The following is an 18,970-nucleotide window of genomic DNA, read 5'->3' as shown; positions in this document are numbered from 1 at the left end:
TTTTTAACTTACAAATTTGGGCTTTTTATAAAAGTTATTGCAAGTATTCTTTTTGATAGTATTTAATTGAAATTGTTCTCATAGTTTCATTTTCTAATCAGTTGATTTTAATATGTTGAATGAGTATCCTGAGACTTAGCTATGTTGGTTGTTCTGATAGTAAGTTAGTATTCTGTGTACATGATGTGTCATCCCAGAAAAGTGTAGTTATTTCTTTCTTTACAATCTGCATTTCTTTGTGTACAGTTAAGACTGTCATTTCAGGCTGGAGAGATTGACTAGATGCAGGTTTACATGCTTGCAAAGCCAAAGAACCCAGGCTGGATTCCCCAGGACCCATGTAAGCTAGATGCACAAGGTGGTGCATGCATCTGGAGTTCATTTGCAGCAGCTGAAAGCCCTAGCATGCCTATTCTCTATCTGCCCCCTCCAAATAAATAAATAAAAATAATAATAAATAGTTTTTAAACTGTCATTTCTTATATTAAAGACTTATTTTGTATTTATTTATTAGAAACAGAGTGAGAATGGGTGTGCCAGGGCCTCTAGTCGTGGCAGTCGAACTCCAGACACATGCGCCACCATGTGCATCTGGCTTACGTGGGACCTGGAGAATTGAACCTTGGGTCCTTAGCTTCGCAGGCATGCACCTTAACTGCTAAGCCATCTCTCCAGCCCCAAAACTGTGATTTCTATTTCAGTTTAAGATAAAGGTGGCAGAAAAGGCTCATTGCTATTATATTCTCTTGATCTTAGAGGATAAGCATTCTTTCATCAACATAGCTGTGCAGGTTTATTTATTTATTTATTGGTGAGATTCTGGGGATCACACATGGGGCCTCCACCCACGCTAAGCAGCATCTCTGCCTCTGAGCTGTTTCTTTAGCCCTGTGTTTCAAAGTTTTTATAGGTGCATTCTGTCATGTTGTGGAAATTTTCTTATATTTCTAGTTTTGCTGTCATCTCTTGTTTTAATATTTATTTATTCAAAACAGAGAGAGAAAGAGAGAATTTGGGTACACTGGGGCCTCAGCAGGCCCTCCTGATGCATGTACTACTTTGTATATCAAGTTTTATGTGTATACTGGGCAGTTACAACTAGACTGGCAGGCTTTGCCAATAAGAACCTTTAATCACTGAGCAATCTCTCCAGCCAGAAAATATAGTTTTGTTTTGTTTTTTTCTAGGTAGGGTCTCACTCTAGCTCAGGCTGATCTATGTAGTCTCAGGGTGGCTTTGAACTCACAGCAATCCTCCTGCCTCTGCCTCCCAAATACTGGGAGTAAAGGCATGCATCACCACACCCGGCAGAAAATACATTTTTAAAATAGACTTGGCTTTTACTTTATTTGACAAATAAGAAGAGAGAGAATGAGTATGCCAGGGCCTCCAGCCACTGCAGACGAACACCAGACACATGTGCCCCTTATGCATCTGGCTAACGTGGGTCCTGGGGAGTCAAACCTGGGTCCTTTGGCTTTGCAGGCAAATGCCTTAACTGCTAAGCCATCCCTCCAGCCCAGAAAATACATTTTTTATTGCTGTCTTTTTCTTTTTAAAATATTTTATTTTTTTAAAAATTTATTTGACAAAGAAAGAGGGAGAGAGAGAGAGAGAATGAGCGCACCAGGGCCTCCAGCCACTGTAAACGAACTCCAGACACATGCGCCCCCTTGTATACCTAGCTAACATGGGTCCTGGATAATTGAACCAGGGACCTTTGGCTTTGCAGGCAAAAGCCTTCACCCATCAAGCCATCCCTCCAGCCCTATTGCTGTCTTTTTATATAGATTTACTCTGCTTAGTTTTTAAACAAGTATGTTTCTTTTGAATTTTTATTATTATAAATAAACCTTCATGCATTCTTTCAATTCTCCTGCCTCTGCCTCTCAAATACTGGAATTATATGTGAGCCATCATACCCAGCTTTGACAGTGATTTGGTTGATAACTTCTATTTTAGAAATAGTATTGGTATTTCATATGGTCTTGCTAAATAGCCGTCTAAAAATTGCCATAACAATTCATACTGTAGCCAGCAGTGTATAAGTATAATCATTTCCTTTTTACAGTTCGGATTCTGAAATAATTGGATATGCTTTGGACACACTGTATAACATAATATCTAATGATGAAGAGGAAGAACTAGGTAAGTTTCCCATTATTTTACTGTGTTTTCTATATGAAAATTACCAGTTTGACTTTAAAGTGGTTTATTATAAATTGGTTCAAAAGGTATTTATTTAGTTATTTGAGAGAGAGAGGGAGTGCGAATGGGCACGCCAGGGCCTCTAGCCACTGCCAATGAACTCCAGATGCATGTGCCACCATGTGTATCTGTTTTACATTGGTACCTGGAGAATTGAACCAGGGTCCTTAGACTCAGCAGGCATGCACCTTAACTGCTAAGCCTTCTCTCCAGCCCAAAAGGTTTTTTTTTTTTTTCTTTTTTTTTTTTTTTTTAAGTCAACTAAGTAAGAAATATAAGCCTGGCCCTTGAAAGGTCTCTCTCAGTTGGAAAAATTGATGAGTAAGAACACTCTGGGTTGTTTTGTTTTGCCTAAGATGACCTAAAATTGTGATTCTCCTGCCTCAGCCTTCCAAGAGTTGAGATTACAGGCATGTACCACTGCACCCAACTTAGATCTTTCTGTCTTTTTTTCTTTTTCCTAAAATAGGGTTTCACTCTCTAGTCCAGGCTGACCTGGAATTCACTATGTAGCCTTGAATTTATAGTGATCCTCCTACCTCTGCCTCCCAAGTCCTGGGATTAAAAGCATGAGACATTGGTGACATAAGACTGTTAATTTGTAAAGAGCAACAACTTATTAAATTTAGAAAGTTTTTCATATATTTTGTTTTATATATTGCAAAATATGCAGTGAAGCCAGGCAGAGGTAGGAGGATCACTGTGATTTTGAGGCCAGCGTGAGACTACATACTGAATTCCAGGTCAGTGTGGGCTAGAACGAGACCTTACCTCAAAAACAATAACAGGGCTGGAGAGATGGCTTAGCAGTTAAGCGCTTGTCTGTGAAGCCTAAGGACCCTGGTTGGAGGCTCCACTCCTCAGGACCCACATTAGCTAGATGCACAAGGGGGCGCACGTGTCTGGAGTTCGTTTGCAGCAGCTTGAGGCCCTGGCATACCCATTCTCTCTCTCTCTCTGTATCTGCTTTCTTTCTCTGCCTGTCACTCTCGAATAAATAAATTAAAATAAACAAACAATGACAACAACAAAAATACAGTGAAGAACATTTCCCAATGCTATTGAAGAGTACATTCCACTTATCTGATTGTTGTGGTAGACATAATGGGCTTCCGTATTTTAGAGGACAAAGAAATATTCCTGCATTTTATATGTCTAATTTAGACTGAAATATGACAAAACATAAAGAAATATAGATAAATACTGACTTTATATACATTATTAAATTACAAATAAAGAAAAAATATATGTGCATATTAACCTCACAAAATACTAGTAATAGGAACATTTGAGATGAAGTTGTATTGAGTAATAGCCATAATCCTTTAGATTAATACTTTTTCTTTAAATTTTATTTCCCTGTGATATCTTGCTTGCAGCTTAAATTTGTTAATCTCTCAGGGATGGATATTTAGTAAACATATTTTGGTTCCCATGGAAAAGAAGGTTGTTGATCTCGTGATTGCACTTAAGTATAATACACACAAGGATGTACTTTGAAGAAAAAGTTACTTAGGTTTCCTCATTGTTTCTAAGATGAGAAAATTAGGAGCATCACATTTATTTAAAATTGCTAAAGACATTCTTTCTTAAGACTTGTTTGTTTTGTTTTGTTTCCTTTGTAGATTTGATTGTTTTAAATTTGAGGAGCCTGAATTCTTAGACTGCCTCAGCTCCTTTACTCCTGAGGTTATATGCCTGTGCCCCTGTGTCTGTTTTTATATTCTTTAGTTTTCATTCAATACCAAAAAGTATTTTGGATAAAATTGGTGGGAAAACTCTTTGAATAAGCAGTAGTAGAATAATGTTCTAGGAACATTTTCCTCTAAAATATAATTTATTTGAGTTAGTTTTTAAAAACTAGATATTAAGAAATGTGTTCTTCAGTTTTATTACTGATATTTAATAGCATCATTTTACTGTTTTATCTAAAGATAATTTGTAGTTGACATAAAGAACTCTGTTTTAAAGTTCTTTGCCTTGGGAATATTTTATAAACATATAATAAGAAATCTGTCTCATCCTGAAGACAGCATATGCTACATCTTTTATAATATCTCAACTACTTGGCAAAACTGAATCCTTATTTCAGGGGATTATATTGCTTATTTAACCTTTTAAAGCTCATGTTTATACAGCTACATAAAAATCCACTTTAAATGTCACCTATTTTTCATTTATTTATCTTTGTCTACCTTTTCAGATGATATTGAAGGTAAAAGATTGTGTTTACATATGCATGATGCTTTTAGGCTTAATATCTAAAAAAATAAAAGGACACTGTCAAATGTCTCTTCTGTCTGATGAAAACTTTGAAATTTATTTCACTGTCAGAATTCCTTAGTTCACACAGAATACTTGATAATCTTATGCTGCTGTTATATCGTGGCTATAAAGTATATTTACTGTTCACCACACAAAACAATTCTAGTGCATATTTTAATAATATTAAAGTTTTTTCCCTGCTAGGACAATTCAAATTTGTTTTGTGTAATTTCCTGGAAAATTTTTAGTTCATTTATAGGTATATGTATATTTGAATATATTCTTTATATTTGAATATGTGTATATACATACCTACCTATATTCAGTAAGAACTGGAAATGTATTCTCAGTGAATACATGTAATTGATATTGTCCCTTTAAAGTAATGCATGCAAGGTAATATTCTAATTTTCTATTTCTAATTTTTTACATTAATTCATAGAACTCATTAAGATTTTTCCCCTGACGATCTGTTTGAAGTTCTGCTACTTTTAAAAGTGATATTTTCCTCATAATTAAGATAACCAAGTTTATTTTGTTTTACTTATATTCCTGAATATTTTTAAATGAACAACATATCATTTAAACTAGATTTATAATTTATATAATAAAGTTGATCTTACCTAACAAAGCACTAACTTACTAATATAGTTTTATTGCCTTCTGCAACATTCCAGTCCCTTGTTTGAAATGAGAAAGTGCCAAAGGATTAAGCCCGGACTCATTTATCAGTGTGTTTCTTTTTGGGGTGTTCTGGGCCAGTTGCTGTTGTTTCTAGTAATATTTCCTTATATTCATATAGATTAGAGCTTAAAACTTGCAGAATCCTTCCTTGTCCATTTTCTTACTTAGTCTTCATAGCAGCATTTGAGGTAGGTAATTTTCTCTTCTAAAGATGAAAAAATGGCAACTGAGATGACTCAGTGGTTGAAGGTGCTGGCTTGCAACACATGCCAGCCTGAGTTTTATTCCCCAGACCCATGTAAAGCCAGATGCACAAAGTGGCACAAGGATCTGGAGTTTGCTTGAGGCAGCAAGAGGTGCATTCATATTCATTCTCATCCCTCCTTCCTCCCCCATTTCCTCCTTCCCTCTTCTCCCTCCCCTCCCTCTTACAAATAAAGAAAATGTTTTAAAAAATGAAGATGAGGGCTGGATAGATGGCTTATCGGTTTAAGGCACTTGCCTGTGAAGCCTAAGGACCCAGGTTTGATTCCCCAAGAGTCACGTAAAGCACAAGGTGGCACATAGTCTGGAGTTTGTTTGCAGGGCCCTGGAGCGCCCTCTTTCTTTCTTTCTCTCTCTCTCGCCTGCCTTTCTCTCTCAAATAAAATAAAGCATTCATAAAAAATAAAGAAAGATGAAAGCCGGACATGGTGGCACACACCTTTAGTCCCAGCACTTGGGAGGCAGAAGTAGGAGGATTGCCATGAGTTCTAGGCTACCCTGAGACTACATAGTGAATTCTAGGTCAGCCTGGACTACAGCCAGACCCTACCTAAAAACCAAAATTTAAAAAAAGAAAGAAAGAAAAAGATGAAAGCTTAAGAATTGTCACTTATGTAGTTTGATGTGATGCTGAACTTGGTATTGAATTCCATAAGACAAGTCCAGAGATTTTTTTAAATAGTTTATACCACTCTGGACAAAAGCAAAGACATATCTATACATGTTTAGTTTGAACTTGGTCACATAAGTAAGTGTAGAAAGTGTCCAGAGGGGCATGTAGTACTTAAAAAACTAGTCTTTGACTTGATATATCCCTCCTAGGTATATCTTTGCTATAGTAGGAAAGGCCCATTTTTTAATTTTTTTTTTAATTTTTATTTATTTATTTTGTTTTTCGAGGCAGGGTCTCACTCTAGCCCAGGCTGACCTGGAATTCACTATGGAGTCTCAGTGTGGCCTTGAACTCACAGCAATCCTCCTACCTCTGTCTCCCAAGTTCTGGGATTAAAGGCGTGCGCCACCACGCCTGGCTTTTGTTTTTATTTTTTCACTTACCATAAAGGTTAATTTACTTTTACAAGTTAAAATAAATACAGCACATAATGTATAAACTGAAGGATTTAAGAAATAAACTCAGCTGAAGGTACTATAACAAGTATGCTGGATACGAAAAGATGTTTTATCTCATACCTTTATTTACATGTATAATAGATATAATTTCTCATGGTTGTAGTTTTGATAACAGCTTGTACATATGACTAGTAATTTTAGCAGGTATACTATTGAGAGCTTTGTATCACCATAACTGTTTACCTGGCTTGAGAGTTGATTAATTTCCAAGTACTGTCTTCATGCTGTGACTTAAAACAGGACAGCATGGGTAGGGAGGTGACTCAGTGAAGTACAAGCATGAGGGCCTGAGTTTGGATCTCCAGTACTTACATAAGCCAGGCATGGAGGTTTGTACCTATAAGCCCACTCTCTGGGAGAGGTGAACCTTGTGAGGTCCTCTCCCATCCTTGTGTGTTGTTGGGGCCCAGTCTTGTGCAGGTCACCACAGCTGCTGTGAGTTCATGGTGCATCAGCCATGTCATGTCTGGAACAATGGTCCTCTCCTTCTCTAGATCTTACATTCTTTCTTTTCTCTCTTCCCAAGGTGTCCCCAGAGTCTTGGAGGGGGTGGTAGAGATACTCCATTTAGGGCTGAGCATTCAGTAGTAATTTCTCAGTATTTTGACATTACAAGTCTCTTTGGTAACCACTGCACAATGAAACTTCTCTGACCAAAGCTGACAGTGGCAGTAATTTATGGAAATAAACAAATACTGAGAAGACATTCCATGTTCATTTAGCAAAATCAGTAGAGCTTTCCCACTAAGGCCTGTGTCCTTGTCCTCCTCAGTCATGGGCTTTCAACCTAAGGTTTATAGTACCAGACATGAGCTCCCTCCTGTTGAACAGGCCTCAGGTCCAATCAGTAAATGGTTATTACCCTCCTAACAGTAATGCCACTCTTGAGCCAGTGGGTACATCTTTCCTTTCAGGTCAGTAGTTGTTGAACTTACCTTCTCGTTGCTGGGACCAAACACCTATCCAAAAGCAGCTGATGGAAGGAAAGTGTTTATTTTGGCTTATAGTCTTGAAAGGAAGTTACATGATGGGAGGAGAAAGATAGTAGAGCAGAGAATGCACACTACCTCTGACACAGCAGATGGAAAACAACAGCAAAAGAATAAACTGAGTTAGGACTGGCAAGCTGGGGGACTAATAAACCCCAAAGTCAGTCCCCTGTGGCACACCTGCTCCAACAGGGCTGTACCTCCCAAATTGCCACCAGATGGGGACCAAACATTCAAAACAGATAAATTGCTGGGTGTGGTGGCACACACCTTTAATCCCAACATTCGGGAGACAGAGATGGGAAGATCACTGTGAGTTCAAGGCTAGCCTGGGACTACAGAGTGAGACCCTGTCTCAAAATATCCAAATGAGCCAGGCATGGTGGTGCACACCTTTAATCCCAGCACTCGGGAGGCAGAGATAGGAGGATCACCGTGAGTTCGAGGCCTCGCTGAGACTACATAGTGAATTCCAGGTCAGCTTGAGCCAGAGTGAGACCCTACCTCGATAAACAAACAACAACAACAAAAAATCCAAAGATGACAACAAAACCGCAAATATATGGGGAACATCAGATTCAAACTGCCAAAGTAGGATAGCATGCAGGGCCCACACTTGAGTAAGACTGTGTGACTTTTTCTTCCAATATGAAGGCTGGTCATCATGAAGCCTTTAGCACAGCTCCAGCTTAATTTCTCTATGTCCTGCAACCAAAGCATGTAGTCCTATCTACTTCTGGTGGGTAACCAAGAACAGTTACAATAGCCTGTATTGTTTTGGGAGCCTGGCCAACAAATTACTAATCTTTTGAACAGACTAATAATATATTTGGATATTATTTGTTCACTTGGCACATGTTCTCCATGGAACACTTTGCATGAAGATATCTTTTTTTGTTTTTTCCCAAGGTGGGGTCTCACTCTAGCCCATGCTTACTTGGAATTCACTGTGTAGTCTCAGGGTGGCCTCAAACTCATGGCGATCCTCTTACCTCTGTCTCTGTGCTGGGATTAAAGGCATGCGTCACCACGCCCGGCTTGCAGATAACTTTTTTAAGTACAGAATTTAATTAGAAGTTTTGTATACTATTTGTGCATAGTATGATCCCACATGTTATCTTTGTTGAGGCTTTAGGGTGGCTTCAAAAAAGTCAAGCCCATTATCTCTCTCAAATTGTGTGGGATTATTAGTTACATGGCGTTCATCACACTGGAAATCAGGGTTCCAGTCATAGTTTATTCTAAACAGGGAAACTTGGAAAAGTTTTTTCAGCTCTCATAGTCCCATGTCTTTTCAGTTTCTTTCTAATCTCTGCTTCCATGATCAACTTAAATAAAATGGGAAGTGTATATAGTTCTTGATGATATCCTGGCATGAGGAGTTTGTTCTCCAACTCCAATTATAATTTCATCTTTGAAAGTCACAATTTGCAAAGCAGTTCTACTTGAGGATTATGTTTTTTTGTTGTTCTTTCTTTTTTGTTTTTTTCTGGGATAGGGTCTCACTCTGGTCCAGGCTGACTTGGAATTAACTATAGTTTCAGGGTGGCCTCGAACTCATGATGATCCTCCTACCTCTGCCTCCTGAGTGCTGGGATTAAAGGTGTGTGCCACCATACCCAGCTATTTAAGGATTATATGAATAATTAGAATACAACTTTATTAGCTTCCAAGGGAATAACAGGAAGCCCTTTCAGCTGATTGATAGCATAGGATGTTCCCTGAATCTACACTAGACAGTATTAAGCTTCCTTATGAAAATTAAGCCTTTGTAATATCAAGTCTCTACATCTTTCCCATCTGTTCCTTCCTTCTACACTTGTTTGCTGACATGGATAGTTAGTTGCTGCTTCTCCAACTAATCCTATAGAAGCTGCTACAAGCCTAACAAATACAACTTGAAGGACAAAAACTAGTGGTTAACATGTTAAAAACTCCACTGTGAGTTTATTTTTTAGAAGCCACATAGTCATAAGCCCAAGTAAGTATTTTTTATGTGGTAGATTGGGTGCAGCTTTATGAGAAAAGTTAAAATTTTTAAACTTATTTTGTATGTGTTTGTACACACATGCATGTACACACGCACGCACGCACACATGCCAGAATCACTTGCTACTGGAAATTAATACCCACCCACCTTAACAAAGGTGGAATAGGAAATGGAATGCAAACATTCACCTTTAACAACTGAGCAATCTCCCCAGCCCTGAAAAGGTACAGTTTTGCTCTCAGGACTTGTTGGCACACAGGCAGGTCTTTGGAAACACACTACTATTTGTGTCCTTTGCAACTGTCGGTGGGAACATCGCAAGACATCTGAAAGGTTGATATAATCTCTCCTTTCCCCTTGAACACTGTCCTTGCTTGCTTCTCTGTCTCCACCAACTCCTGGCTTGCTTTCTGCCTTACCAGCTGCTCATTATTGGGCAGCTTTCCTCTGCATCTCCCCAACCTCTTGACAGTGGCATCTCCTAGGTCACAGATTTCTTCTTTGCTCTGTTCTCTCATCTGTGCCCGTAACTCAGAAGTCATTTATGTGCATACTATGTTCCAGTGTGTATGGCTGGCACATACCTCTTCACAGATAATGTATATTCATCTGCTTCCCACATTCAGATTTTTCACTTTAATTCCATCCCTGTTGTATTCCAGTAACTCATTCATTTTTATTGTTGAACAGCATTCTTTTCTATGATAGACAGCACTTTTTTTGCTGTTTTGTTTTGTATGTATGAATGTGGTGCATGAGAGTGTGTGTTCATATGTGTGATCTGGTATCACTGGCATCTTAGTTTTGTTCCTTCTAATATAACAACGTGGTAGATCTTGCCTTTTAGTTTAGGTTTTTAATTTCTTAATCTTTTTTTCAGTTTAAAAAAAGTTTTTGACAACTTCCATAATTACAGACAATAACCCATGGTAATCCCCTCCCTCCCCCACTTTCTCCTTTGCAGCTCTACTCTCCATCATGCCCCTTCCCCCTCTCAAATCATTCTCTCTTTTATTTTGTTGTCATCATCTTTTCCTCCTATTATGATGGTCCTTGTGTGGGTGGTGTCAGACACTGTGAGCATTGTGAGGTCATGGATATCCAGGCCATTTTGTGTTTGGAGGAGCACATTGTAAAGAGTCCTACCCTTCCTTTGGCTCTTACATTCTTACCGCCACCTCTTCCACAATGGGCCCTGAGCTTTGGAAGGTGTGATAGAGATGTTACCGTGCTGAGTACTTCTCTGTCACTTCTCAGCACCATGGTGCTTCTTTTTTTTTTTTTTTTCTGAGTCATCCCACGCTCACTGCCATCTGAAAAGAGAAGCTTCTATAAACAGATGAGAGTAGCATTAATATATGGGTATGAACATTAAGAGAAGTGTTTACTAGGCAGTTTGGCGAGCATTTAGCTAGACGCCAGGCTCATAACTACCCCTGTTGTAGGTTTTCAAAATCAGGGATGTATTCCCTCTCATGGAGCGGGCCTCCAGTCCAATTAGAGAGCAGTTGGTTTCCCCCATGACAGACATACCATTATTGCACCCACTGGCTCATTTGGCCTGGCTGGCCATATTTAAGGCTTGCAGTGTTCACTGTTGAGTATCTACCATTGAAATTGCATGCAGCATAGCTTTTTCCAGATTTCTGTCAGCTGGTCTACATGGAGGAGGTTTTCAGCTCAGCTCCAATAGGATTTCTCAATGTAGATCTATCTGAAATGTTGCAATTCCCTTGATGTTGCTAGCACAAAGCACCAGACCACAAGCACCTGATGGGAGGAAAGTTTTACTTTGGCTTACAGTCTTGAGGAGAAACTTCATGATGGCAGGGGAAAGCATAGCATGAGCAGAGGCTGGACATCACCTCTGCTACAGCAGGTGGACAGCAGCAGCAGGAGAGTGAGCCAGGCTCTAGCAAAGGGGAGCTGGCTGTAACACTTCTAAGCCTACCTCCAGCCACACACTTCCTCTAGCATGGCTCCACTTCCCAAATTGCCACCAGCTGGGGACCAGGCATTCAAAACATGTATTTATGGGAGGCATTTGATTCAAATCACTACATCTAGGAACACTGACATCTTAGCAGTATTGTGCCCTCTAATAAACACAGTAGATCTTGATTTTTAATTTAGGTCTTTAATTTCTATCAAGTGTATCAGTGTGTTCACAGAATAAGGCATGTGCATCTTTTCTGCAACCTTATCTTTTTTGCATTTATTTGAGAGAGAGAAAGGGGCAGAGAGAGCGCGCCAGGGCCTCCAGCTACTGCAAACGAAGTCCAGATGCATGTGACCCCTTGTGCGTCTGGCTTATGTGGGTCCTAGAGAATCAACCGGGAATCTTTGGCTTTGCAGGCAAATGCCTTAACCACTAAGCCATCTCTCCAGCCCCTCTTTAAAAAATATGTATAAATACATATATATATTAATTAATTTGAGAGAGAATTGGAATGCTAGGGCATCTTGCTTCTGCAAAAAAACCCAAAAAACTCCAGGTACATGTGCAACTTTGTACATCTGGCTTTACATGGGTACTAGGATTCGAAGTTGGGCTGTTAGGCTTTGCAAGTAAGCGCCTTTAATTTTTTTTTCACATTTTCATTATTTTATTTATTTGAGAAAGAGAGGAGAAGATAGAAAGAGAGTGGGTGTGCTATGGCCTCCAGCTGCTGCAAACAAACTCCAGATCCTTATGCCACGTAAGCCAGATGCCACCTTGTACATCTGGCTTACGTGGATCCTGGGGATTTGAACCAAGGTCCTTTGGCTTTGTAGGCAAGTGCCTTCACCACTAAGCCATCTCTTCAGCCCAGCAAGTACCTGTAAATGCTGAACCATCTCTCCAGCCTCTTGTTGTTGTTGTTGTTTTTCTCTTTATGTATGTGTGGTATGCATGTAAGTACTCATGTGCAGATGTGGAGGCAGAGGTTGATATTGAATGTCTTTCTTTGCTTTTTTTCCACTTTATTTTACTGAAACAGGGTCTCAGTTGAACTGAAGAGCTCACCGATTCATCTAGCCTAGCAAGCCAGCTTGCCCAGCATAGCAGCTACCTTCTTGTTGCTGGGACACAACATCCAACCTAAGGGAAGGGCCTATTTTAGCTTGCAGGTTTTTCTTTTTAATTTTTAAATTACTTTTTAATTGTTTGGTTTTTCGAGGGAGGGTTTTACTCTAGAATTCACTATGTAGTCTTAGGGTGGTTTTGAACTCAGGGCAATCCTCCTACTTTTGCCTCCCAAACGCTGGGATGAAAAACATGCACTACCATGCCTGATTTAAATATTTATTTTTTAATATGTTTTAAGATATATTTATTTTAATATATTTTATATGTATTTTGCATATTATATATTCTTTTGTTTATATTTTTAATATATACTTTTAAATATTCTGTTTATTTATTTGTTTAAGAGAAAGAGGCAGATAGGGAGAAAGAGATCAAGAATGGGCACACCAGAGCCTTCAGCCACTGCAAATATACTCTAGATGCATGTGCCACCTTGTGCATCTGGCTTACATGGGTATTAGGGAATAGAACCTGGGTTCTTAGGTTTTGCAGACAAGTGCCTTAACCATTAAGCCATCTCTTCAGCCCTGCCTTGCAGTTTTGAGGGGAAGTTTTATCACGCTTGACAAAGACAACGGCTCACAACTTCATACCTCAGCAGCAGGGCAGGCACAGTAGGAGCTGAGTGCGCTCTGAGCACCCAGAGGGCTGGACTGCTAGCCCTCAAGGCCTGCCCCCAGTGACACACCTCTTCTAGCACCCCCCTACCAAGGCTCCAGCTGGGGATTAAGTGTGAGACTTAATCACACTTTTGAGGCTATGGGGAATGTTTCACATTCAGACCATCATGCCCCAGGAATCCCCTGTCTCTGCCTTCCAAATGTTAGGATTATGAACTGGCACCATGCCCACCTTGCATTTATGTGTGTGTTGGGAGTCCAAACTCAGGTCCTCAGGCTTGCATGGAAAGCACTTAACCATCTCCCCAGCCCCAGAAAATTAGTTTTAAGGCTCTAGAACAGTGAATTCTTTTACCAATGCCAAAGGTTTCTGAAGTAGACCTGTCATTTCTGGTCCTTGATCAGTATTGGAAAACATTTCCTTGTTATGTTGGTTTCCTTCCCCCCCACCCCTTTTTATCCTGTAAAGAATTCAGTGGGTTTACCACTGATACTGTTGGTGCCTTTGCTTTTCTGTTAACACCCAGGCTTTATTTTTTCCATTTTCTAATCTTTCATCAATCTATCTTATTTATCTTTATCTGTGTTTGCCTCTATTTCTCTCACACAAATAAGTAAATAGGTTTCATCTTGACTGCCAGCTCCATTTCTTTGTAGTCACCGCCTAGAGCAATCTGTGGAAAAGGATTCTGCTTTGATCAGCTAGTTATGCCTGCTATTGGTGAGGAAGTAAGGAAAAGAATGCTTGCCATATCTAATTGACTTCATGAATGTAGACAGATTTTAAGTGATTATTTACTGAAGCAGTTTCCTTCCATTTTCGGTGGTACTTTGCATTTTTGTTTATTTTGTTTTATTTTTATTTTTATTTTTTTTTTAAGACAGGGTTTCACTTTAGCCCAGGCTGACCTGGAATCAGTCTCAGGATGGCCTTGGACTCATGCAATCCTCCTACCTCTGCCTCCCAAGTGCTGGGGGATTAAAGGAGTGTGCCACCATGCCTGGCACTATTTTATTATTTTTGGTTTTTTTTTTTTTTTTTTTTTTTTTCGAGGTAAGGTCTCACTCTAGCCCAGGCTGACCTGGAATTCACTATGGAGTCTCAGGGTGGCCTCGAACTCACGGCGATCCTCCTACCTCTGCCTCCCGAGTGTTGGGATTAAAGGTGTGTACCACCACGCCCGGCTTTATTTTTGGTTTTTCAAGGTGCAGGGTCTCTCTCTATCCCAGGCTGACCTGGAATTCACTGTGTAGTCTCAGGCTGGTCTCAAACTTACGGCGATCCACCTACCTCTGCCTCCCAAGTGCTGGGATTAAAGGCATGCACTGTCATGCCTGTCTGTTTTTTTTTATTTTTAATTTTAATTTTTTTTAAATGCAGGGTCTCTCTCTAGCCCAGTAGGCCAGGCTGGCCCCCAAACCACAGTGTAATCCTCCTGCCTCGGCCTCTCAAGTGCTGGAATTAAAGGTATATGTCACCACCCTCAATCTTATTTTATTGTTTTAGACACGGTTTCTCACTGTAGCCCACACTGGCCTCAGAATCATGGCTCTCATTCTGCCTGTGCCTCTTGAGTGTTGGGATTACAGGCATACATCACCATGCCAGACTATAAAGTCTTTCCAGGACTACATCATTTAAAGAAGCTAAATGTTAAGTGCTGACTTACTTGACAAATAATTTTCTAGGCTGGATATGAAAAAAATACAGAGAACCTGCAGGTGAATGGTTTAATGTTATAATTAAGTATTAGAGTAATAAGTAACAATCAGCAAGGACTTTTCCTCAGTAGTGTTTCTGAAGAGCAGGAATTTTGTAACAGAGTTTATGTAAAGTAAAATTTACTCTTTAAAGTTATCATTTTGCATGTTTAGACAAAAGAATTCAGTAGGTCAGTAGGGGTGGATAGGAATGTTGCACTGTGGTAAAATGGTTTACAGTAAGCAAGGCCCTGGATCCAACTCCCAGCACTCAAAAAATAAAATAATAATAAGAGAATACTATAGTGTAACTACTACCACATTCAAAGTATGCTGTTTCTATCATCCCAAACAACTCTCTTATCCTAACAAGCTTATCCTGATATCCTTGAGGACATGTGATATGTAAACATCATTGAAACTAATTTTAAGAAGTTTCTGGTCATATTTGTACTATATATCAGCTATGCTGATACAGTGTTACATTGTTTAAAATGCCAGAAAAATTTTCATTTCTGCTTAACTCTTCAGTGAAAACATACTTTAGAATAATACAGCATCATGTTGAAGTGTTTTATTTTTTAATATTACAGAAGAAAATTCCACAAGACAAAGTGAGGATTTGGGAAGCCAGTTTACAGAAATATTTATTAAGCAGCCAGAAAATGTCACTCTGCTGTTATCTTTATTGGAGGTAAATAGAGAACTTTGTTACTGTTTTCGTCTTAATAAATGTCTTTTGCCTCTTTGGGTGTTGTTGAGGAAGCTGTATGTATACCTTTAAAGGTTGTGGAGTTGGTTGTTTCTACTTTTCCTATACACAGAGAAGAAATCCTTATGCATGCTTCAAGAAATACATGTTGAGATGATCTGTTACGATGCTATCTGCTTCTGAACTTCTTTCTGTTTTTACAAAATACTCTTTCATCATCACTAACATTTTAGTCAGTTTAGTCAATTCACATTAATTCTGTTTTCTTTATACTACATCTTATTTATTAAAGTTAGATTTAAAAGTTGGCTATGCTGAGCGTGGTGGCACACACCTTCAATCCCAGCACTCGGGAGGCAGAGGTAGGAGGATCGCCATGAGTTCGAGGCCACCTTGAGACTACAGAGTGACTTTCAGGTCAGCCTAAGATAGAGTGAGATCCTACCTCGAAGAAGAAAAAAAAAAAAAAAAACTAAATAAAGTTGACTAAATTTCCAGTTTTCACTTGCAGTTTCTGATAGCACTATTAATTGAAAGCAGTGTTTCTCTTGAAGATATGAATTGTAGATGTTAAACAGTTTAAATTCTTACATTGCAGGAGTTTGATTTCCATGTCCGCTGGCCTGGTGTGAGGCTTCTCACTTCTCTTTTAAAACAACTTGGGCCTCAAGTACAACAAATTATTTTAGTGAGCCCCATGGGTAAGTAAGTGTTTTGCCTTCTTTACATAATCTGGATTTTAAAAAATTAGTATCATTTCCTAGAGAAAGTGACAAAAAGGGGCTTTAATAATTGTCAGCTGAATCATTTTGTATCTTTAGCCTACCAGTACTTTCCTCACGGTTTATGTTGCAGGTGTTTCAAGACTGATGGACCTCCTGGCAGATTCAAGAGAAGTTATACGTAATGATGTAAGTTCAGTTTGGAAAGAAAAATATGAAAGAGGAATAGGCACCTTCTTTTCTGTCCTTGCAAGTAAAGCCTTTGTTGGACCCGTTATGAGTTATAAGGGGGTAGATTGGAAATTACGGTGCATGTGAGGAAGGTGTATACTGGTCTGCTTCATACACAGGTGTGCCAAGACAGCGTTTACGGGATCTCTTTGACGTCACAAACTGCTAACTATGCCACATAGCCTTTTCCCACTTGATCAAACCCAGCCTCAATGTCATTTCTGCTGTTTTGCTTCTTCCCTTTCTTAGAAGTTAAACTCAAGTTGACAGCGTTAAGCAGGAGAGCTTGACATAGAAAAATACCCCCTTTTGCCTTTCTCTCATGTTGGCTTTGGAACTCAATGGTTAGAGTGGGTAGAATGAGCCCTGTTTCATGCAGATATTTGGCTGCTCTCTAGTACAGCCAACACCTGATGTGTCTTGTAAGACTTTTTTTAAAAAATATTTTTTGTTTATTGAAAGTGGCAGACAGAGAAAGAGGCAGAGAGAGAGAGAGAATGGGCGCACCAGGGCCTCCTGCCACTGCAAATAAACTACAGACTCCTGTGCCCCCTTGTGCTTCTGGCTAATATGGGTCCTGGGGAATCAAGCCTTGAACCTGGGTCCTTAGGTTTCACAGGCAAGCGCTTAACCGCTAACCCATCTCTCCAGCCCTCTTGTAAGACTTTTAAGCTGCCTGTTTTCTGTTCTTTGACGTAATATCGGGCTTTGTTCATAATTCCTTGGTTGCCTCTTTGACCATGGTGGTTACTTGAGGGCTCATAAGTATTTGCTGTTTGATACTGAAATAAGCAGATATGAATGGTAAGCAGTAAATTTAATTTTCTTAAATTTTAAATGATAAAAGAAGTGACAAAAATATGCCAATTTAAACTTCACCTGGACAAAAGCTGAAAAAAAAACAAGTCAGAAGCAATGATGATTGTAAGCTTGTTCAGGTCATGTGTTCATGTAGATGAATTTTACACTTTTCTGTTGATTTAGAATCAGTCTAGAAATTCAGGGGTTGAAGGACAGATGAATTTCTGAACTTTTTAGAAGTTGTTACAGTGTGATAGGGTTTGTTCATTCATATTATTATTATTGAGAAAAGGATAATCATGCTCAACTCACTTAAGCCACAATGGAAACTATGTACTATGATGGATGAGAATGAAATAATTAAGCCAGGCATGGTGGCACATGCCTTTAATCCCAGCACTTGGGAGGCTGAGGAGGGAGGATTGCTGTGAGTTGGAGGCCACCCTGAGACTGCTTAGTGAATTCCAAGTCAGCCTGGGGTACAGTGAGATCCTACCTCAAAAAATAATTATTTATTTATTTGGGAGAGAGAAAAAAGAGAAAGAGGCAGAGAGAGAATGGGTGCACCAGACCCTTCAGCCACTGCAGATGAACTCCAGATACATGTTATGCTTTGTGCATCTGACTTGCATGGATACTGGGGAATCGAATCTGGTCCATAGGCTTTGCAGGCAAACGCCTTAACCACTAAGCCATCTCTCCAGCCTATAATTATATTTTTATATTAATTACACAGTAAAAGAGAATTGAATTGGGAACTCTAGTCAGGACTGTTCCTTGGAGATTTATAGCCTTCAGTGTGGGCATATTACATAACTGTCTCTGTCCTATATATATTTCTATCTACAGTAAAGGAGTTGAACTTTTAAAGGTCCTATAAGTTCTAAAACTGATTGTTTTAAAGTAATTTTTAAATGTCATGTAAACTTGTGCTCAACTGCACATTCTCTTTCTTCCATAGGGTGTCCTACTACTGCAGGCACTAACAAGAAGCAATGCAGCAATCCAGAAAATTGTTGCTTTTGAAAATGCTTTTGAGAGACTACTGGACATTATTACAGAAGAGGGGAACAGTGATGGAGGTATAGTATGAAGAGACTATTTCAAGAGATTCCTTTGTAGTTACTGAGATATTTCTTTATGCTTCCTTATCCTGCTAGGTTCTATAACCGGGGTTGGTGTCTTTGATCATCTCTGGACAATCTTACTATATCTCTTCTTCGTCTCTCTGAAGGTATAATGAAGGTGCAAGTCCTCTCTCAGACGTGAGCCATAGGCGACTTGTGTGCTGAGAGTGAATGCACTAGAGGTCTAGGTGTCAATTGCTGTATTAGTATCATGTAGAGGAACAGAAGCAATAAAAATGTATGTGTGTGTGTATATATGTATATGTATTATTTTATAATGAGGCATTTATTGGATTGGCTTGCACAGTAGGAGGCCAGGTGGTTGAACAATGGTAGCTTACAAGCTTGAGAGGGAAAGAACCCAGTAGCAGCTCAGTCCAAAATTCTGAATGTCTCAGCAGTCTAGCCAGTGCTGAAGGCTTCAACATTCCTTGGAGGGTTGCTGGTGTTGAGTC

The 18,970-nt window shown here is 39.3% G+C and overlaps 1 protein-coding gene across 3 annotated transcripts in view; it reads left to right on the top strand.

The window, feature by feature from the left end:
- Nucleotides 1-18,970, top strand: part of Uso1 (USO1 vesicle transport factor) — an 86,195-nt gene that overhangs the window by 20,760 nt on the left and 46,465 nt on the right. For 2 of the 3 annotated variants that reach the window (XM_045161832.1, XM_045161830.1), the window contains exons 4-9: nucleotides 2,072-2,148; nucleotides 4,412-4,423; nucleotides 15,516-15,616; nucleotides 16,233-16,335; nucleotides 16,490-16,545; nucleotides 18,350-18,470. In XM_045161832.1, the coding sequence (XP_045017767.1) occupies nucleotides 2,072-2,148; nucleotides 4,412-4,423; nucleotides 15,516-15,616; nucleotides 16,233-16,335; nucleotides 16,490-16,545; nucleotides 18,350-18,470 (470 nt within the window). The remainder of the gene's footprint in view (nucleotides 1-2,071; nucleotides 2,149-4,411; nucleotides 4,424-15,515; nucleotides 15,617-16,232; nucleotides 16,336-16,489; nucleotides 16,546-18,349; nucleotides 18,471-18,970) is intronic. The other variant, XM_045161831.1, reaches the window with a different exon arrangement.

The sequence above is a fragment of the Jaculus jaculus genome, chromosome 11 (genome assembly GCF_020740685.1).
Source record: "Jaculus jaculus isolate mJacJac1 chromosome 11, mJacJac1.mat.Y.cur, whole genome shotgun sequence".
Lineage (NCBI taxonomy): Eukaryota > Metazoa > Chordata > Mammalia > Rodentia > Dipodidae > Jaculus > Jaculus jaculus.
The sequence above is the reverse complement of the archived record's forward strand: the minus strand, read 5'-3'. Positions and strand labels throughout refer to the sequence as shown.